This window comes from Marmota flaviventris, chromosome 17 (genome assembly GCF_047511675.1).
Source record: "Marmota flaviventris isolate mMarFla1 chromosome 17, mMarFla1.hap1, whole genome shotgun sequence".
Taxonomy (NCBI): Eukaryota; Metazoa; Chordata; class Mammalia; order Rodentia; family Sciuridae; genus Marmota; species Marmota flaviventris.
In genome coordinates, this window is record NC_092514.1 from 54,605,314 (window position 1) to 54,628,475 (window position 23,162).

At 36.4% G+C, this 23,162-nt stretch overlaps 1 protein-coding gene across 2 annotated transcripts in view; it reads right to left on the bottom strand.

Moving 5' to 3' along the window:
- The window catches only part of Npepps (aminopeptidase puromycin sensitive), a 91,141-nt gene that overhangs the window by 58,934 nt on the left and 9,045 nt on the right, over nucleotides 1–23,162 (bottom strand). The window contains exons 1-2 of one of the 2 annotated variants that reach the window (XM_071603649.1): nucleotides 21,980–22,065; nucleotides 17,356–17,440 (exon numbers count right to left, since the gene is read on the bottom strand). In XM_071603649.1, coding sequence (XP_071459750.1) covers nucleotides 17,356–17,440; nucleotides 21,980–22,042 — 148 coding nt within the window. In that variant the 5' untranslated portion in view covers nucleotides 22,043–22,065. Of the gene's footprint in view, nucleotides 1–17,355; nucleotides 17,441–21,979; nucleotides 22,066–23,162 lie in introns of those variants that run through there. The other variant, XM_027924630.2, reaches the window with a different exon arrangement.

Below are 23,162 nucleotides of genomic sequence, written 5' to 3' on the forward strand. Positions count from 1 at the left end.
ATTGTTACTGTTTATGCCAGCCTTATATATACAGATATATGCACACACATATATTTGAAAAAATTCTTAATACAAAATAAAGATATGTGTGTATGTGTGTGTATACGTGTGTGTATGTGTGAGTGTGTATACACATAGTCTCTGACTCAGCATTTGTTCTCCCAGGAATTTATCCTACATATACCTTCCTGCATGTACAAAATGATGTGAGATATATACAAGGTTGTTCATTGTAATATGGAATTCCATTTAAATGATCATCAATAGAGGACTAGCTTGATGAATTATGATAAATTTATTCCACCAAATACCATTTAACCATAAAAAATAAGAAAGCCTTTTATGTACTGATTTATAACAACTTCCAAGATATGCAGAGCACAGAACAGTTTCTCCTAAAATGCTACATGTACATTAAAAAGGAAGTTTGTAATTCACTAAAATAGCTGCTTTCTTAGTAAAATTTAACAGACAAAATAGATTTTAAATTTAGGACACTCTCTCTGGTTCCTCACCCCATTTAACTTTTCAGTGTTAGCCTTCTACAAACATATAACATACTGCATCAAAAAAGTCTTCCTGCATTAATTTATTTTTTTTCCACCAGCAATTGAACATAGAAACGCTTAACCACTGAGCCACATCCCCAACCCTCTTTATTTTGTATTTTCAGGCAGTATCTTGCTAAATCACTTAGGGCCTTGCTAAACTGCTGAGGCTGGCTTTGAATTTGTGATCCTCCTGCCTCAGCCTTCTGAGCTGCTAGGATTATAGTGTACACCACTGTGGCTGGCTTTATGATGAAACTGCATCATGGGAAAGGATGATTGAGATGAGATGGTATACTCAGGAGGCTACCTTTTTTTTTGATACTGGGCATTGAACTCAGGGGCACTTGACCTCTGAGCCACATCCCCAGCCCTATTTTGTATTTTATTTAGAGACACACACTGAGTTGCTTAGCGCCTCACTTTTGCTGAGATTGGCTTTGAATTCATGATCCTCCTGTCTCAGCCTCCCAAAACCAATGGAATAAAAGGTGTGCGCCACCACACCTGGCTAGGAGGCTATCTTTTAAAAAAGAATAAAAAGAACCAGGCATAATGGCACACGCCTGTAATCCCAACTACTCAGAAGACTGAGACAGGAGAATGACAAATTCAAGGACAGACTCAGTAAAAAGAAAAAAATAAAGCAAAAATAGAGCTGGGGATGTAGCTCAGGGGTAGAGTGCCTTTGGTTTCAATCACCAGTACTGAAAAAAAAAAAGAAAAAGAAAAAAGAAAATCACTGAAATAGAAAAAAAAAAAAAAAAAAAGCCAGTCAAAATTGTTACTGCTTATGCTAGCCTTGTGCAGACAAATCTCTAGTAGATTTTGCCCTGCCATTATAACAAGACAATAGATATACAACCAAAAAATTCTAATATCAGAAATGCCAATTCAACTGCACTTCAAAATTTCCTTTCTAGCTGGGTGTGATGGTGTGCTCCCATAATTCCAGCTACTATGGAGGCTGAGGCAAGAGGACACCAAGTTCAAGGCCAGCCTGGTCAACTTAGAAACTGCCTCAAAAAAAAAAAAATTTTTTTTTAAAGAGGGCTGGGGATATAGCACAGTATAAACTGCTTGCCAAGCATGCATAAGGTGCTGGGTTCAATTCCCAATATCTCACACACACACATCCAAAAAAAAAATTACAAATTTAAATGTCTTCCTTTAGAATAAATTTAAGAGCTCTTTGTACAGTATGATGACTATAATTAATGACAATATATTATATTCTTGAAAAATACAAAGATACTAGATAGATGATCTCATTACAAAAATAATAACTATGTGAGCTAATTAATATATTTGTTAAATCAGTAGATTTACCTCTCTCCACATATATACAAATATATTTAAAAACACAATGTTGTACATAATAGATATATATTGGTTAACTTAAAAATAAATACAATTTTTAGGGCTGATGATGTGGCTCAAGCGGCAGCGCGCTCGCCTGGCATGCGTGTGGCCCAGGTTCGATCCTCAGCACCACATACAAACAAAGATGTTGTGTCCACCAAAAACTAAAAAATAAATATTAAAAAATTCTCTCTCTCTCTTTTAAAAGTAAATAACTAAATAAATACAATTTTTAAAAGTAAATTTAAAAAGACTGTCTTCTTCTAAGCCACTGCAGTAAATAAATAAAATAACATAATAAAGGTAACATAATCTACAAATTTCTATATATCCCACATGTGCCTATATATTTCAGTACTGAATCAAACATAATGTTTTTTTTTTTAATCCAGATGACAAACCTCCTATCATATTATTCATTTTAAAAAGCAATTCATGATTCAATGAAAAAGAAAGTGCACGGTCAACAAAGGATTACAATAGCCACTGCTACTGGGAACATAATACTTCTTCATAAACCCTCATATGTGTTGCATTGGGGGGAAAAAAAAAACATCATTCTGGAGAAATTCCAAAGGAGACTAAAGAGAAAATAAAATCAAGAGCTCAGAGATACATCTTACTTTACAAGGATGCAAAAGGACTTCTTTCTCATCCTCAGGCATAAGAACCATTCAGACATATGCATAATTAAAGTTCAAGCCAAACCTATCTGACAATTCTCTATTTCTAAATTGACCCATTATTTATGTAACATAGGATGATACTATCCCATTGAGCTATCTAAAAAGTATAAAAAGAATGTAAATATGGCAAATATAAATCTCGTCCAACAAAGAAATTCCTTCCAGGGTATTCCTATTCTTAATAAATGATTACTGAGTATTTAGTTATAAACACTCATCAGCAGTACAAACACTAAAGTAATGCAAATATCTGGAGTCTAGACCCAATTTTGCCATTGATTAAATGGTATGACATTACTACTCAATTCTAGATTTTCATCTGTAAAATGATTAACTTTATTTAAAGTAAGAATGGAGCATAATTTAAACAAATTCTCATTCTCCTTTACCTGACTCCCCTGCAGAAATAAAAATGTTCCATGGAGGAGGGATTTCTTCTTAAAAGTAGTAAAGGACTACAAGACTAGGAAGTCAAGATGAAGAAGAGTATGGGTTTCCAGAACGGAAGCTTTGCACTCTAGGTCACTTCTGCTCTGGAGTCATTTGCTGAGTCTGCTAGGCCTCACAGCCAAAAGTCAGAATCCAGGACCAATTAAGAATGGGAGCTTTAGGCTAGGGTTACAACTCAGTGGTAGAGTGCTTGCTTAGCATGTGTGAGGCATTGGATTTGATTCTCAGTACCGCATACAAATAAATATTAAAAACTAAAAGAATGGGAGCTTTGATAAACCACGCTTCTGCTTTGGACTTAAAATCTGAAAAATAATATTCTCATAATAAGAATGAACAAGAAGAAAGGTAATCCACTCATGGAATGAGATTAAACTTCAAAAACACCCTTGCAAGTCCTGATAGTAAAAAAAGATGATCCATCAGTAGTATTAACCTTAAGATGAACAAAGATGAAGCAAACAAAAAAATCTTCTCCAGAAGATGATACCACCATTGTATTTTGAGCACCTATTTTTCCTAATTCAGTATCTAGTATTCAATCAAATAAACCTTGGCACGTCAGCAGAAAAAGACAAGTTGAATCAAAACAGCTAAATCAATGGGCAACAAAATAAAATAGGATCCTCTAGATGAATCCCAATAAAAATGTGGCAGGAAATGATGCTGGGAAAACTGGATATCTATACAAAGAATGAAGTCTGGATCATTACTTTATACCATTAACTCAAAATGAATCAAAGATCTAAATGTAAGACCTAAAATTATAATGTGAGAAGAGAAGGGCCCAATGCTCTCCAAGAGTTACTTTTTGTTCTTCTCTCTTTGACAACCATGGTTGCCCCCAAAATATTTCGTGGTCAGCCAAGACTACATCAGACACCCCTTAGTCATGGCCACTGGAAGACATTTTGCTTTGGCTGTCGCAAATTTCAGTGGCATGTCAATCCCAGATAACTCTGTCCCACAGCTTCTCTAAATAACTCAAGCCCTCTGCAGCCACTTCAGTTGCCCCATCTGTGAGAAGCCCCTTCTTACCCATGACCAGGTAGAAAATCTGTGGTTAGCCGGCAAGACACTGCATATGCAAGGACCCAGGCCGCCTTTTGATCTATATAAGCAGGCTTCCACATTTGCTTATTCGAACAGTCTGGGTACTGCTTCCCCTAATGCTGTAACATAAATCCAAATAACGCCTCTTTGGGATGGTTAAATTTTGCCTATTCATGATTTCTATCTCAAGTAGAGCAGGTTCAGCTGATAACCCTGAGGCTGCTGGCACTGAAAGAGGCCAGCAGCAAGGGATGGTCACACTGAGGGCAGCTAGCAGCAGAAGAACTGTCGGGAGCAGCAAATAAATCATTACTTTTCTAACTCGATAGCCTTGAACAGCAGACTGCTGCTTCTGAGAATCTTTCCCTGTAATGGTGCTGAAAGACACACCAATTTGCAGGTGGCCACTGTTAATGGGGCAGATTCCATGCCTGGCATGGAATTTATGAGTTCTATAGCTTTGAATTCTGATGCCTGCTGCCCTGGGGTCAAAGAAATATGGGCATCCTCAATAGCCTTGAGGCACCAGCTGCCTAGAGGAAGAGAAGATACTGTGCAAGTGATAAGACTCTGATCAATCCATTTTCCCCACAGCTTCTCAGTTCTTGTTTATCTTAAAAAAAAAAAAAAAAAACTTTTCTCACAATAAATCCATTTGATGTGCTTCCTTATAAATAAAGGTTGGTGGGCTTTTTCTCTTTGTTAGGGATTACGTCTAATCCACCCCCCATCCCGCTGTAAACTATTTTTTGTGTCTTTTATTTCTCATTATTACTTCAGACATTTATTTTCTCAGCTTGCTCCCAACCTTCATCTGGTTAACTGTTCCCTCGCTGTGCGGGACACAACAAGAGGAGAACAGTAGGTAGCCATGGATAGCTACCAGAAACGGCTAGCTGCAGCTGCTGGAAGAGTTCCAGCAAGTTCTGGTTGTCAGGAGAATGCTGATGAGGACTGCTAATACTAGGAGCCGAAAGTCACTGGTATTCAAAGCTCAGAGCTGCTAACAGTAAGGGAGCTGCACTTTACCTATTTGTGATTTCTATCCAAACTGAGCAAAAGAACCTTCAGCAGATTAATGAGAACAATACTTAGAAGAAACTGTAAGAGAAAAGTTTTAGAACATCAGAGTTGGTATTTCTTAACTATGACACCAAAAGCACATACAACAAAAGAAAAAAAGACAAATTAGACCTAATCAATCTTAAAAACCTCTGTGCATCAAAGGACAGAGTCAACAGAAATGGCATAATGGAAGAAAATATTTGCGAATCATACATCTGACAAGGAATTAAAATCCAGAATATATAAAGAACATATACAACCTCAATAAGAAAAAAAAAAAAAAACCCTGATTTTAAAAATGAGCAAAGGATTTGAACAGACATTTCTTCAAAAAGGATTTACAAATGAACAGCAAGCACATGAAAAGATGTTCAATATCTCACTAAGAATTACAGAAATACTGACCAAAACCACAGTGATGCCAGGCGTGGTGGCACACACCTGTAATCCCAGCAGCTCAAGAGGCTGAGACAGGAGGATTGAGAATTCAAAGCCAGCCTTAGCAAAGGCTAAGCAACTCAGTGAGACCCTGTCTCTGAATGAAATACATAAAAAGGCTGGGGATGTGGCTCAGGAGTCAAGTGATCCTGAGTTCAATCCCTGGTACCAAAACAAACAAACAAACAACAACAACAAAAAACAATGATACACCCATTAAGATGGTCACTAATAAAAAAGAGAGAGAGAATAACAAGTACTGGTGAAGATGCGAAGAAATTAGAACCTTTGTATACAGTTGATGAGACTCTAAAATGATGCAGCCACTAGAGAAAACATTATATTTTCTCAAAAACTTAAAAATAGATTTACTATAAGATCCAGAATTCGCCTGGCACAGCGACGCACACATGTAATCGCAATGGCTCAGGAGACTGAGGCAGGAGGATTGCAAATTCAAAACCAGTCTCAGCAACTTAGCAAGGCCCTAGGCAATTCAGACCCTGTCTCTAAAGAAAATATTAGTGGGAACGTGGCTCAGTGGTTAAGCACCGCTGGGTTTAATCCCTGGTACACAAAAAAATAAAAAATAAAAAAAAAATCTAGAAATTCTACTTCAGAATATGCCCAAAAGAACTAAAATTAGGGTCTTAAAGAGGTATGCGTGTATCCATTTTCATAGTACGGGCTAAGAGTAGCCGAAGGTGGAGGCAAGCAAGCCATGTGCCTACTCATAGATGAATGGATAAAAACATGCCTGTGTGCGTGCACGCGCACGCACGCGCGCACACACACACACACACACACACAGAGTTTTTGGTGGTTGTACTAGGTATTGAACCCAGGGCCTCAATCATGCTAGGTAAGTGCTCTACCACTAAGCTGCATCTGTGGCCCTTTCTAATTTATTTCATTTTGAAACAGGCTCTAGATAAATTACCCAGAGTGGTCCCAAACTTGTGACCCACTGGCCTTTCAAAAGAAAGGCAATTGATGTTATAGAATGCTATAACATAGCTGAATGTTGAGGACATTATGTTAATTGAAATAAGTCATTCACAAAAAAACATACTGATCATGTGTGGGTAGCACACACCTATAATCCCAGCAATTCAGGACGCTGAAGCAGGAGGACCAAAAGTTTAAGGACAACCTAGACAATTTAGCAAGGCACTATCTCAAAATAAATAATAAAAAAGAGCTGGAGAGGTAGCTCAGCAGTAAATTACCCCTGGGTTCAATACCCAGTACCAAAAAAAATGTGTGTGTGTGTGTGTGTACTTCATTTAAATAGAATTATATTGTGTGTGTGTGTCACACACACACACAATATAATTCTACTTAACTAAAGTACATAGAGCAAATTAAAAAAAAAAAAAGTGGAATGGTGACTGCCCATATTTTCCTTCTGCTCCTTCTATCTCCTGATCAACTTTGGTGATTCCCCATGGAGCTCTGCAGGTATGGCATGCCTTTATTTACCTCTTGAAAATTATAAGCAATTGATTATCTTTTCAATAGCAGTTATTTCCTGATTTGTTGACTTCACCATATCTGAATAATAAAACTGACCTTTTAAGAACACTGATACTCACATAGCCAAAGTTAATTTTATGCTGACTAAAGTCAAAACAAAAAACAAGGAGTATAGCAGCATAATTCCACCCATATAAAATTCAAATTCATTTAGAATGTCAAAAAGCAAATCACTAATTGTTTATACAGGATCTCACTACCGTACTGAGTTTGTCTCAAGCAATCCTCCTGCCTCAGACTTCTGAGAGCTGGGATTACAGGTGTATGCCATGCACCCAGCTATCTTGTTTTGTTTTGTTTTGTTTTGTTTTAAGTTGTAGTTGGACACAGTACCTTTATTTTATTTATTTATTTTCATGTGGTGCTGAGGATCAAACCCAGCGCCTCACACATGCTAGGTAAGCGCTCTACCGCTGAGCCACAACCCCAGCCCTGCACCCAGCTATCTTCATCATTTTAATTGTGCAGATAGTTTCATGTCAAAACTCATGAGCCCAGTGTGGTAGCACACGCCTCCAGAGGCTCAGGAGGCTAAGGCAGGAGAATAACAAGTTTGAGGCCAGCTTCAACAACTTATTGAGGACCTAAGCAACTTAGCAAAACTCTGTCTCAAAATAAAAAACAAAATGGGGGCTGGGGATGTGGCTCAAACGGTAACGGTAGCGGTAGCGCGCTCGCCTGGCATGGGTGGGGCACTGGGTTCGATCCTCAACACCACATAAAAATAAAATAAACATATTGTGTCCACCTAAAACTAAAAAATAAATATTTTTTAAAAATGGGCTAGGGATGTAGCTTAGTGGTAAAGCACCCAGTACCAAGGGGGCAGGGAACTCATCAAACTACACTTCAAATAAGTGCAGTTTACTGTACATTAAGTACATATCAAAGCTGGGGTTAGGATACCTACAGAAAAGACCTCACACTTTCCAAAGAACAATAAGAATAATGACAACTTACAACAGTTCAACTTAGGATTTCATGACAAAACCATGTGAAAGCATAAGCGTTCAGTAGAAAATATAGAATTTTGAATATTGGCCATTTTCTGGGCTAGCAATATGCCATATAATACTCTCTGCAGAAGCTAGGTAGCCACAGTGAACAGTAGCTCAAGTCAGCCACTCAATCACAAGGGCCAACAATCCCCACTCTAAGAGTACTGGGTTGGTAGGCTATGATGGTGTTTGGTAGGTTAAGTATGTTAAATGCATTTTTGATTCAAAATATTTTCAACTTATGATGTGTTCATCAGAATGTTATACCATCATCAAGTCAAGAAGCAACTGCACAACTTAGTTCTTTCCGAATACAAATGATGGAAGCCAGAAAACAATGGAAAAGCTTTATGGGCTGCAAGAAAATAACTGCAAACTTTATAAAAGCTATAGCCAGAAAAATTATTCTTCAAAAATGAAAACAGGGGGCTGGGATGTGGCTCAAGCGGTAGCGCGCTCACCTGGCATGCGTGCGGCCCGGGTTCGATCCTCAGCACCACATACAAACAAAGATGTTGTGTCTGCCAAATACTAAAAAATAAATATTAAAAAATTCTCCCTAAAAAAAAAAAAAAAAAAAAAAAAATGAAAACAGGCTGGGGATATAGCTCAGTTGGTAGAGTGCTTGCCTAGCATGCACAAGACCCCAAGTTCGATCCCCAGCACCATAAAAAAAAAAAGAGAAAGAAAGAAAAGAAAAGAAAAAGAGAACAGCTGGGGATGTAGCTCTGTTGGCATAGCCCTTGCCTGGCATGCAAATAAAATACAAAATGGGGCTGGTCAAATGCCCGAGTTCAATCCCTGATTAACCACCCACAAAAAAAGAAAGAAAGAAAAGTTCAAGCCTCTGGCGAAAGAAATCAAACATCTAAATAAATGGAGAAACAGTCCACATTTGCAGACAAAAGACTCAATATCATTAAATATCATTTCTTCCAAATATGATGGATAAATTTAATGCACTTAACCAAAATTCCAGCAAATTATTTTACAGATTTGGACAAAATGACTCTAAAATTTACATGGAAAGGCAAAAAGACCCAGAAAAATCACAATATTGAAGAAGAAAAGAATACAGTCAGAGGACTGAACCACCCAACTTTAAGACCTATTATAAAGCTACAGAAATGAAGATGGTGTGGTATTAGTGAAAGAATAGACAAATAAATCTGACCAGAGAGCCCAGAAATAGAACCACATAAATACAGTCAAACAATCTTTGACAAGGAGCAAAGGCAATATGATGGCAAAAAGCCAGTCCCTTCAACAAGTATCATGCAAGAACAACTGGACATCTACATGCGGGAAAAAAAAAAAAAAATTTAGACACAGACCTTACACACTTCACAAAAATTATCTCAAAGACTTAAATATAAACCATAAAATATTAAAAACTCAGAGAAGACAAAAAAAAAGTAGAAATTCTAGGAGACTTTGAGTATAGTAATGGCTTTTTTGGGATGAGGACTGAACTAGGACCTTGCACATACTAGCCAACTAGCCAGCACTCTACTAGTGAGCTAACTAAATTAAGGAGTGCTCTACCACTGAACTATATACCCCCAGTCCCTTTTATTTTGAAACAGGGTCTCAATAAATTGCCCAGACTAACTTGTAATTGCTGGTGATGACTTAAATATATCACCAAATGATTATCTATGAAAGAATAACTGATAAGCTAGACTTCATCAAAATTAAAAACTTCTACCGGGGCATAGTAACATATGCCTATAATTTTAGCTCCTCAGGAGGCTGAGGCAGGAAGATCATGAGTTTAAGGTCAGCCTGGGAAACAAAGCAAGACTCTGTCTCAAATAAATAGGGAAGCAGGTACAGTGGCACATGCTTATAATTCCAGCTACTCTGTAGGCTGAGGAAAGAAGATCACAAGTTAGAGGCCAACTTCAGCAACTTAGTGAAACGTTGTCTCAAAATAAAATTTAAAAAAGAGACAGGGATGTAGTTCATGGTAGAGCATCCCTGGGTTCAATTCCCAGGATTTCAAAAAGAGGAAAAAAAAAAAAAGAGAGAGAGAGCAGGGGAAGGTAAGTATCCAGATAGACACCTCACAAAGAAGACCTAGGAGATGGCAAATAAGCCTATGAAAAGATGCTCCATATCTTATGTTACCAGAGAAATGCAAATTAAAACAATAATTAGATACCAATATACACCTACTGGAATGACAAAATCCACAACACTAACACCACCAAATGCTATTAAGGATGTAGAGCAATAGAAACTCTCTTTCACTGCTGGTCAGAATACAAAATAGTAAAGCCACTTCAGATGACAGCAAGGCAGTTTCTTACAAAACTAAACATACTCCTACCATATGATCCAGAAATCTTACTCCTTGGTATTTATCCAAATGGATAAAAACTTAAGACCAAACAAAAACCTACACATGGATATTTGTAGCAGCTTTATTCATACTTGCCAAAACTTAGAAGCAATCAAGATGTCCTTGTAGGTAAATGGATAAACTGGTACATCCAGAAAATGGAATATTATTCAGCACTAAAATGAAATAACTATTAAGCTGTGAAAAGACATGGATAAAATAAAACTTCAATGCATATTAGTAAATTGAAAGAAGCCAATCTGAAAGGCTATATACTACATGATTCCAACTACATGATTTTTTAGAAAAGGCAAAAACTATGACCACAGTAATAAGATCAGTGGTTGCTAAGGGAGGGGATGGGAGAATGATAAACAGGCAGGGCAGAAGAATTTTTGTTTTGTTGTGGTACTGGGAACTGAACCCAGGGGCCCTAAGCTACAACCCCAAGACAATGGGTTCTTTCTTTCTTTCAAGACAATGTCTTGCCAACTTGCTGAGGCTGGCCTAGAACTTGTAACCTGCCTGCCTCAACCTCCCAATGTCTGGGATTAGAGATGTATGCAGCAACATCCAGCAGGGCAGAGGATTTTTAGGCCAGTGAAACTATTCTGTATGATACCATAACGGTGGATACCTGTTATCACACACGTACATACACATACACAAACCCTAGATTGTACAACACCAAGAATAAACTACAAGATAAACTGTGGACTTCAGGTGATAATGACATTTCAACATAGGGTTATTTGTTGTTTAGAAATATACCACTCTGATGCAGGACAGTAGGAAAGGTTGTGAGTATATAGGAATTAAGTTTGTTATCTAAAAATAAAACAACTGAATTAAAAAAAACAGGATGCCCTGAAAGTTATCAAAGAATTTGGAAAATATTTGGTTCCTCAGTGTAGCCTGAAATGGTGAGTGGCTTGTGCATAAATTCTTCAGTAGAACAACAGCAAAGACTTTACACTCAAATTTCCAAAACTTTATCATACACTAAGGAATAGTGAATAAACTAGAGACAAAAAGTGTTCACTAATTAATAAAAGTAAGATCTCAGAAATAAGGCCTCTAAAAATGGCATGGGGTGTACCTCAGTAGTGGAACATTTGCCTAGAACACTGGGTTTGAACTCCAGCACCAAAACAACAACAACAAGGCTGGGGTTGTGGCTCAGCGCTTTCCTGGCACCTATGAGGCACTGGGTACCATCCTCAGCACCACATAAAAGTAAATTAAAAAAATAAAGTTATAGGGCTGGAGCTGTATAACTTTATTTTTTAAATAAACTCAGTAGCAGAGTGTTTGCCTAGCACATGTGAGGCACTGGATTCAATCCTCAGCACCACATAAAAATAAACAAAATAAAGGCATTCTGTCCATCTACAACAACAAAAAAAAATAATAATAATAAAGTTATAAACAAACAAAAAAAAAAACTTCTAGGAGATGGGGCTGTAGCTCAGAGGCAGAGCACTTGCCTATCATGCAAGAGGCACTGGGTTCAATCCTTAGCACCACATAAAAATGAAACAAATAAAATAAAGGCATGCTGTCCATCTACAGCGACAAAAAAAATAAAAATAAAAAACTTCTAAAAGCTTTCCAAAAAAAAAAAAGATTGTGTTAGATTCTGAATCTTTTTAAGAGTATTTATGGGTTGGAGATATAGTTATGTGGGAGAGCCCTTTGAAATGGCTCACACCTGTATTCCCAGTTGCTCAGGAGGCTGATAGGAGTATCTTGAGTTCAAAGCCAGGCTCAGCAACAATGAGGTGCTAAGCAACTCAGTGAAACCCTGTTTCTAAATAAAATACAAAATAGGGCTGGGGATGTGGCTCAGGGGTCAAGTGCCCCTGAGTTCAATCCCAGGTACCCTCCCCCCACCCCCCAAAACAACACCGCATGTATCAATGGAGTACACACAACAAACTCAATTTAACATATTTCACCATAATATGGCATATTATATGTTTTCATTAAAAGCCTATGAGAATCTAAAAATTAAAAAGTAAAAATAAAAAGAACAAAAAATTAAATAATAAAAAAGCCTATAAGACTCTCATAAGGGTTTTTCCTCTGTTCAATGAGGCAGCTATGTTAAATTTTGTCTTTAGGTTCAAGATACAAAGAAGATGCAAATTACACCACTTCCCTGGAATATCTCTTCAGCAGAGCCATTTCAGCAGAACTCAAAATGGCTCACAAAAATGTTTTATTTGGCCATGAAAGTTCTTTTTGTAATTTGAATATATGTATATGAAACATTCTTTCTTTGGTTCAGCCTCTGTCCTGTCACTCATTTTCCTAAACCAACCAATTCACTCATTCTTGTTATTGATTTGTCCCCACAAGAACTTTGGTTCTAATCTATATTGTATCTTTTAGAACTGAAGTTATACTTAAGAGTCCTTTCATTTAAAATTTCTTTATGAAATTCTATAATATATATTTAATATATTTGTATTAAAATTTATATTTCCTTTTCTTTCAATCTTTCTGCTTTGAGGGTTGCATGTCTTTTCAGAATGACACTAAATAAGTCAAAAGCAAATAGATAATGGCTCATTAATGTTACTAGTTGTCTACATATAATTTTATGATAGGATAGATATTACTAAGAATTGGATAAAGATATGATCAAATGTGAAAAACTGGGTTTGGGGTTGTGGCTCAGTGGTAGAGTACTTGCCTAGCACAGGTGAGGCATTGGGTTTGATCCTCAGCACCACATAAAAATAAATATATAAAAATAAAGGCATTGTGTCCACCTACAACTAAAAAATTTTTTTTTAATGTGAAGAACCATTCCTTTTTATTATTAATATAACACTTCTGCTCTGAAATTATTACTATTTGGCAATATTTATAAGCTACTTCATTCCATTAAACAAATGCATACACTCACATGCATACAAATATGCAATCACATTTTGAGAAAAATGTTAAAATTTGCATGCTTTATATAGATAAACCAAAGTGATGCTAGCAGATTTGAAACTATATATTAGAATTTTATATGAAATATTATGTCACAAATGGAAAATGTTTTCTTATACAGCTAATTCTACAAACATATACCTGACAGAGTATAAGGGAAAAATTGGTATAAAACTTTCAAGTGATAATTTTCTATGTAGTTACACTCAAGCCATCTATAATGATAAGTTAAAAAACTCTTTACCTGTTAGACCTGAGTTCAGGCACTCAAGAGTTTCGTATTTCTCTTGCAGAAGCTGATGGCAATACTAATCCCTGCACTGTGTAGGGAGGTACATTCCTTGTACTGGCTTAAATGCTAGTGATTTCACCAACCCTTGAAGTGCAGAACAGTAAAAAAACAGTTTTCAGCCGTTTTTCTTACTGATTTCTCATTTTTTAAATATTACAAAGTAGGATCTCAAATAGGTTTTTTTAATTAATTATATTTAAAAGACAGTGCCTTAGTTTAAAGAGACACATGCCAATAGGTCTTTCAGGATTACTGCATATATCACAAGATGGCCTTTTTACACCCATTAAAAACTCACACAAAGAAGCAACAGTTTTATGCCTTCAAAGAATTTTCTGATTTTACCTTAAAGCAACAAAATTTAGTGGCTACAAATATCTAAATCAATCTTGCAGAAGGCCAATTGTAAGCATTAATGGGTACTAGAAGTGTGATAAGTTGGATCAAATAATGATGTCTTATTTACTCATTTATTTCCCTGTCATCAGTATACAGCTTGGGAAAGAGCTGGCACTGAAAAATCATAACTGCTAATTTTGAAGAAACAACACATTATATTTCCCCAGAAGGTAAAAATCACTAACTGCTAATATATTTAAGGGCAAAATTAAGATCTCTGTGTGTGTATGTGTGTGTGTAGTATAAAAGGCCAAATCTAACCCTGTTTCTGACAAATTTTAAAATACCAAATTAATACCATTTCCCATTTTCTTATACTCTAAAATTAAATGGGTTTCCATATGACTCCAGGTTTTTCGTGTTGCTATAGAAGAGAAGAGATGAGAAAAGTACCCTAATTCTGAAGGAAAATAATTTATGTACTTAAAAAAATTTCATGTTTTATTTGAATCTGTCTCCAAATCCTTTCATTTTCTATAAATGTGTATATTTCTCTTGAGTCACTTATAGAACATTAACTCGGCTTCCCTAAGAAATGAATCACTGGGCTGGGATTGTGGTTCAGCGGTAGAGCGCTCGCCTAGCACGTGCAAGGCCCTGGGTTTGATCCTCAGCACCACATAAAAATAAATAAGTAAGGGTATTGTCTACAACTTAAAAAAAAAAAAGTTAAAAAAAAAAAAAAAAAGAAAGAAAGAAATGAATCACTGGGGCTGGGGTTGTGGCTTGACAGTAGAGTGCTTGCCTAACACGAGCAAGGCGCTGGGTTGAATCCTCTGCACCATGTAAAAAATAAAATAAAATGAAGGTATTGTATCCAACTACAACTAAAATGCATATATTTAAAAAAAAGAAATGAATAATTATAAATTTAGCACAGCTAATTCAGTTATGCACACTCAAAACTTTTTGTCCTCTGAATTCTTTCCTGGCTTTTTAGTAGAGGAAGATAAAAAACAAATCAAGTTCAAACCATGTCAGCTGGAGGATGTACATTTAATTTTCTGGATCTCTGGGCACCATTTTAAAACCCTATATTAAATTTCAATGTTCTCTACCTATAACAAAGAAAGCTTGCCTTGATGTAACTGGATGAAGTACTTCCATTTTTCTTCACAGTTAACTGCTACTACTTCAACTTGGTATGGACAAGATAATGAAAGAAAAATACATGACATAAATGTTGCCAGAGCAAGGCTTATGCCTGTAGGCTAAATCAAGAGGATTGTGAATTCCAGGCCAGCCTGGACAACTTACCAAGACCCTGTCTCAAAATAAAAATAAAAATGGCTGACAATGTAGCTCAGTGGTACAACCGCCCTGGTTCAATCCCTAGTACCACCAAAAATAATAATGATAATTTTTTTTGCCAAGTCTTAGAATAAACCTTGTATGCTTCTTTTCAGCATTAATGTAAAGGAGAAAAGAAATAACAATACAAAATGTAAATTGAAAGATCAAATTTTTAACTTATTTTATATCAAATGAGAGGACTTAAGAGGAAGTCTCAGAGTAAACAATCAACCATTCTGATAAGAAATGGCAAGGTAAAGTCAAAAGTAAAAGGCAATTCAGCTCCAATATTAATGTACTTGTATAAGCTTATATCAAACTTGACATCTTTTTCTTTTCAAATTTTTTTAAATATTTACTTTTTAGTTGTAGTTGCATATCTTTAATTTATTTATTTATTTTTATGTGGTGCTGAGGATCAAACCCAGGGCCTTGCCCAGGTTAGGCAAGCACTCTACTGCTGAGCCACATCCCCAGCCCTCTTTTTTTTTTTTTTTAATATTTATTTTTAATTGTAGTTAGACACAATACTTTTATTTTATTCATTTATTTTTATGAAGTGCTGAGGATCGAACCCAGGGCCTTGCATATGCTAGGTGAGTGCTCTACCGCTGAGCCACAACTCCAGCCCCAAATTTGACATCTTTTTTTTCTTTTAATATTTTTTTTTTAGTTATACATGGACACAACATCTTTATTTTGTTTATTTATTTATTTTTATGTGGTGCTAAGGATCAAACCCAGGGTCTCACGTGTGCGAGGTGAGCACTGAAACGCTGAGCCACAACCCCAGCCCAAACTTAACATCTTTGAAAAGTGAAGCTTGGGGCTGGGATTGCGGTTCAGCGGTAGAGCGCTCGCCTAGCAAGTGTGAGGCCCTGGGTTTGATCCTCAGCACCACATAAAAATAAATAAATAAAGATATTGTGTCCAGTTACAACTAAAAAATACATATTAAAATTTTTTTTAAAAAAAGTGAAGCTTACATGAGAATAAGATTTGTGGTTCAAACTGATTATATCCTTATTGATATGAGTTCTCATGTTTAAGATATTAATAGTTTTCATACTCTATGCCACTCTTCATTTTAACATGCTTTTCCTGAAAAACCAGTCCTATCATCTAGCCTTCTAACCTTCAAATTTGTTCTCATAAAGCAAGTATTTTTCTCTTAATTATAAGTTAAGACATTATCTTAAAAATTTAATAAAGTTGTGGAGGAGTAGAAAAACTCAAGTAAACTAAGCTCCTTTAATGAAACTTCCATGTTCAAAGTACTTAATTTTTAAAATAACTCATCAGCTTTACTATACATATTGTTATACTGATTTTACACTTACGAAAATCTGATTTTCTTATGGTCTTAAAAAAGTTAATGCTTAAAGCAGAATTTAAGTTGTGACATTTCTGTATCTCAATAAGATTATACTATTCTGGGCTGGGGTTGTAGCTCTGTGATAGAGCACTTGCCTAGCACATGTAAGGCACTGGGTTCAATCCTCAGCACCACACAAAAAATAAATAAATAAAGTTATAAAAAATGTAAAAAAGAAATTATACTATTCAAATATTTCTCATAAACATCTTTTGTTTTTGTTTTTTTCCCAAAAAATAAATCTATAAAATATTCTTTTCTTTTCTGAGTGTATATGTGTGTATGTCTACGTGTGGTACTGGGGATTGAATCCATGGGTGCTCTACTACTGAGCCACATCCCCAGCCCTTTTTATTTTGAGACAGGGTCTCACTACCCAGGTGGACCTCAAAACAGCAATCCTCAATCTCCCAAGTACCTGGGATAATAAACATGCGCCACAGCTCCCAGATTTTTCTATTTTTAAAGTAACAAACATTGACATCTTAACCTGAAAGTGTGTATCACATGTACACACACACACACACACACACACACACACACCAAATTAAAATGAAAAACAGCTTTTACCTTCATCTCCTTCTGGTGCATATGAAGCTGTAATAATGTCAATATCAGCACAATTCATCACAATCTGATTGGTCGCCTGTCTCACCTAAGGGGAAAAGAAAGCAATCAAAAATAGCCTATATTAGTAATACATACATCTTCATTTTGGACTAATATTGCAGGCAATTTACTGCAGACTTAACTGCCAGACTTAACCAAATCTGGACGAGTATTTATGCATCAAAGGTAGAAATAAAAGAACAGTCTTAATATAATTCATTATTTTCCAAGTTATAGTTTTTGTTTTGTTTTGGTACTAGGGATTGAACCCAAGGTTACTTAACCACCGAGTACATCCTCAGCCCTTTTAAATTTTTATTTTGAGACAGGGTCTCACTAAGCTGCTCAGGGCCTCACTAAATTGCTGAGGCTGGCTTTGAACACCCAATCTTCCTGCCTCAGCCTCCTGAGTCACTGAGATTACAGGTGGGTGCCACAGCACTCAACTCCAAATGTTTCAATAACATTTATTATTATTAATAAATTTTTTAAATAATTTAATAAATTTATTTCACACTATTTAAACATCTAACCAATGAAACAAATAAAAGCATCTTTTCTCCTTACACTGGGATTTAAAACAATTTTAATTAATTTTTTTTATTTCAAAATTTTTTTAAATTAGAAAACTTTTTTTTATTTATTTTTTAGTTGTAGTTGGACACAACACCTTTGTTTTATTTATTTATTTATTTTTATGTGGTGCTGAGGATCGAACCCAGGGCCTCGCACACGCTAGGCAAGGGCTCTACTGCTGAGCCACAACCCCAGCCCAGAAAACACTTTTTATGTATTTTTTTAGTTGTAGATGGACACAATATTTTTATTTATTTTTATGTGATGCTAATGATGGAACCCAGTGCTTCACATATGCTAGGCAAGCGCTCTACCATTGAGCCACAATCCCATTCCTAGAAAACATTTTTTACATACTGTAAATTACATATTTTAACCCAGCATGAGGTTTTCTTTGAGGATACAAGAAAAAGGTATATCTCATATTATAAGGTCAAAACTTCATAAGAACCTATTCAAATTTTTCTTTTCCCAAAGAAACACTATTCCCAAATGTAATGACCCACACTAATGACCCAAGTCCCAAAATAAAATTGGCTTTTAAGATAATCTTATTTTCTTCTGATCCAAAAAACTAAAATATAGTGGTATCCCCCGCCTTTGTCCATGGCCCCTGGCAGCCTGAAAATTCCAGAAGTAACAATTCTTAAGTTTAAAATTGTCCACCTTCACATGATAAAATCTCATTCTGTTTCTTCTGGGAATCAGCAATTTGTCTATCATTGCCAGGTTGTACACACTACCACGGTTAGTAACTTAAAAGCCTTAAAAGCTAGTCTAGGTTATCAGATTGACTACTGAGTTCTGAAGTGCTTGTATTCAAATATTGACCTTATTTAACTTCATAATGGCCCCAGGGTGCAAGAGTAGTGATACAAAGGAGGTACCTAGGCATTAACCATGAAGGACAGTTTAACTCTGGTACAATGTGGCAACACTGCAGGGCATATGGGGGAAAACACAGCATATAAAGGTTCAGTACTACCTGTGGTTTCAGGCATCCACTAGGGATCTTGGAACATGTTCCTCCTGTACAATGATGGACTACTGAATAGACTCAATGAAAAATCCATTCCATTCTTCCTCATGCCCTAAAGACACCACTATCCTAAGGCTAATGTATCTCTTTCCCAAGTATGTTTCAGTACTTTAGATACACATATATAAGGACCTGTAAATAATTTTAATTTTACATAAATGGTATCAAAATGTGTACAATCTTACAAACTTTCACACTTGCTTTTTTTATTTAGCAACCCCCCCCCCCAAAACACAAACACACACTGGAAGTGAACTCAGGGGAGCTTTTCCACTGAGCTACATCTCCAGCCCCTTTAATTTTTTATTTTGAGGTAGGGTCTCACTAAGTTGCTGAGGTTAGCCTTGAACTTGCAATGTTCCTGCCTGCCCAAGCAGCTACAATTATAAGCAGGTGCCACCATTCCTAAATCATTTAATATTATATTTGGGGGACAGACAATGCTTATAGAAACTAACGTAATTAATTAATTTTTTTTAATTTTAGTTGTAGATGAATACCTTTATTTTACTTTATTTTATATGTGTTGCTGAGGATCAAGCCTCACAAAGACTAAGCAAGTGATTTAACTCCAGCCCCTAATTCATTAATTTTTGACATAGTAGTATTCCATTCTTTGAATAAACCAATTATTTATCTAATCTCTTCCTAAACAAAGTAAGTAAGGCTGTTTCCACTTTTTTGTTTAAATGATGTTTTTGTTTGAAGAAAATAGTAGTACAATAAACATCTTGATCCATGCTTTCTCATGCACACATGGAATAATTATTCCAGGGAAAGAAGCCTAACTGTGAGCTTTCTGCAACTCAGGAGGCAGAGGTTGGGGGATTGCAAGTTCTAGAGCAGCATGGGCAACTTAGCCAGACCTGTCTCAAAAAAAAAAAAAAAAAAAAAGGAAAAGGGGCTGGGGACTAGAGATGTGGCTTAGTGGTAAAGTGCTTGCTTGGCATGTATGAGGCACTGGGTTCGATTCTCAGCACCACATATAAGTAAATAAATAAATCAAAGGTCCATCAACTGTGTATGTGTGCATGCGTGTGTCTGTCTGTGTGTATTTTAAAATTCTTAAAAAAAAAAAAAGGAAAGGGGCTGGGGATGTGTGGCTCAGTGTAGAGACCATCTGAGTTCAATCCCCAGCACCACAAAAAATAAAAAATTACTAAATAACATTGTTTACTAAGCATCTTTTCATATATTCGTGTGTATATATGTATGTGTGTTTATGTGTGTATATATATAATTTTTTGTGTGTATACACATACACATTATTAAGTTTTTCCTCTGTGAATTGCTTGCTTAAAACCTTGACCCTAGGGGGCTGAGGCTGTGGCTCAGTGATAGAGCGTTTGCCTTGCAAGTGTGAGACACTGAGTTCAATTCTCAGCACCACATATAAATAAATAAAATAAAGGTCCACACATCAAAAAATTTAAAAAAATAAACTTGCTCTTAGGGCTGGGGCTGAGCGGTAGAGTGCTTGCCTAGCACATGTGAGGCACTGGGTTCGATCCCCAGCACCACATAAAAATAAATAAATAAATAAAATAAAGATATTGTGTCTCACTACTACTAAAAAAAAATTATAAATAAATAAATAAAGGTATCATCTCCAACTACAACTAAAAAATAAATATTAAAAAATAATAATAATAAAAACCTTACCCCTAAACCAGGTTCAATGGTGCATGCCTGTAATCCCAGCAGCAACTCAGGAGGCTGAGGCAAAGGGATCACAAATTTGAGTTCAACCTAAAGAACTTAGCAAGACCCTCTTTCAAAATAAAAAAAAACAAAAAGGGCTGTGGATGTCACTTAGTGGTAGGGTACTAAGGGTACAATCCCCAGTACCACCAAAAAAATAACAATAAACTTGCCCCTAGAGTATGCACTGGGTTTGAGCCCCAGCACTACAATAAATAAACAAACCCTTGACCATTTTTCAATTTGGAAATAAGCCTGATTATATACATTTATTTTGGTGCTTTAAACAAATCTGAAATTCATTCTCAGACATCTGAATGGTCTAAATCTAAAATAAGAATATAAATGGAATAAATATGCCTACTGGAGCCAACCAGGCAGTTGAGTACAGCTGGCCACTTGGAGCTATACATAATCCCCTAAACCCATAAAGAAAGGAGAGAGTAGCTATTTCTTGGAGCCAACCAATTTTGCTATAGTAAAAAGCAAACAGTGTTGAGAGACCTTATAATTTAAAAAAAAAAAAAAGAAAGAAAGAAAAGTCACAAATTCAGATTTCATACGCAATCTCCCAATTTTTTTTAAACATTTATTCTTTAGGTATAGATGGACACAACACAATGCCTTTATTTTTATGTGATGCTGAGGATCGAAACCTGGTCCCGCCCGTGCTAGGTGAGCGCTCTATCGCTGAGCCACAATCCCAGCCCCCAATCTCCCAATTTTTAATTGATGAAAACTAATTTAAAATTTTCATAAACAATGTGTAGACCAAACAAAACTTGTATGAAGATCAATGATGTTCTTATACTATTGAATGAATCACGAGGACTAAGTAAAGACATTGGAGTAATATGATATTTGTATGTAAATGCTGTATTTGTGAGCACTCATTTTATTCATAACCAATACATACTGTTTTTATTTTTATTTTTTTTTTAGAATTTTAATATTTATTATTTGGTTTTCGGCGGACACAACATCTTCATTTGTATGTGGTGCTGAGGATCGAACCCGGGCCGCACGCATGCCAGGCGAGCGCGCTACCGCTTGAGCCACATCCCCAGCCCCCATACTGTTTTTAAATATTTAATTTTTTTAGTTATAGTTGGACACAATACCTTCACTTTATTTGTTTATTTTTATGTGGTGCTGAGGATCGAACCCAGGGCCGCACATGTGGGAGGCGAGAGCTCTGCTGCTGAGCCACAACCCCAGTCCCAATAACCAATGCACATTTAAACATGATAAACTATAAATTAAAATTACCTGGTCTAAATCACAGATAAGGGCTAATGGATGTAGTTTGGTGGTAGAGCACTTGTCCAGCATTTGCAAGGCCTGGGTTCAATCCCTAGCCTACTAAACAAAATAAATAAATAATATTAATGTTATTAATATTAAGCCTGTTAACAGGCTATCAAAATCTCTAACACAGGGAGGGCAGTGGCGCACTCTTGTAATCCCAGAGGCTTGGGAGGTGAGACAGGAGAATCCTGAGTTCAAAGCCAGTCTCAGCAACTGCAAGGCACTAAGCAACTCAGAGAGACCCTGTCTCTTAATAAAATACAAAATAGGGTGGGGATGTGGCTCAGTGGTTCAGTACCCCTGAGTTGAATCCTCAGTACCAAAAAAAAAAACTCTTAACACAGGGCTGGGGGATTTGGTTCAATTGATAGAGTGCTTGCCTACCATGCACAGGCCCTGGATTCAATCCACAACACCATACCCCCGCCCCCGCCAAAAAAAATTATAGATATAGATACAGATATATAAATTATATATATATCACATAGAACTACAAAGTGAAACTACCTTGGCTTATTTAAAAGAAAAAAAAAATTTTTTTTGGAGTGAGGCACAGTGGTACACACTGTAATCCCAGCCACTCTGGAGGCTAAGGCAAGAAGAAATCAAATTCAAGGTCAGCCTGAGCAATTCAGTGAAAAACTGACTCAACAAAGAAAAAGGGTTGGAATGTACAGTGGTAGAGTACCACTGGGTTTGATCCCCAATACCACCAGAAAAAAAAAAATCTGGACTACGGGTGTGGATCAGTAGAACATATGTTTACCATGCCCACAGCCCTGGGTTCAATCCACAACGAGAGGACAGAATCTTTCTCATAAATCTTCTTTCCTTCCTCTTTTTTTTCTTTTTTAATATATATATATATTTTTTTTTAGTTCTTGGCGGACACAACATCTTTGTTTGTATGTGGTGCTGAGGATCGAACCCAGGCCGCACGCATACCAGGCAAGCACGCTACCGGTTGAGCCACATCCCCAGCCCTTCTTTCTTTCTTTAAGACAGGGTCTTGCTAAGTGCTCAGGGCCTCACTAAGTTGCTGAGGCTGGCTTTGAACTCAAGCCTCCCAAGACACTGGGATTCCAGGTGTGTGCCACTGTATCTGGTAAATTTGCTTAGGCATTCAGCTTTTCTATGAAGTGGC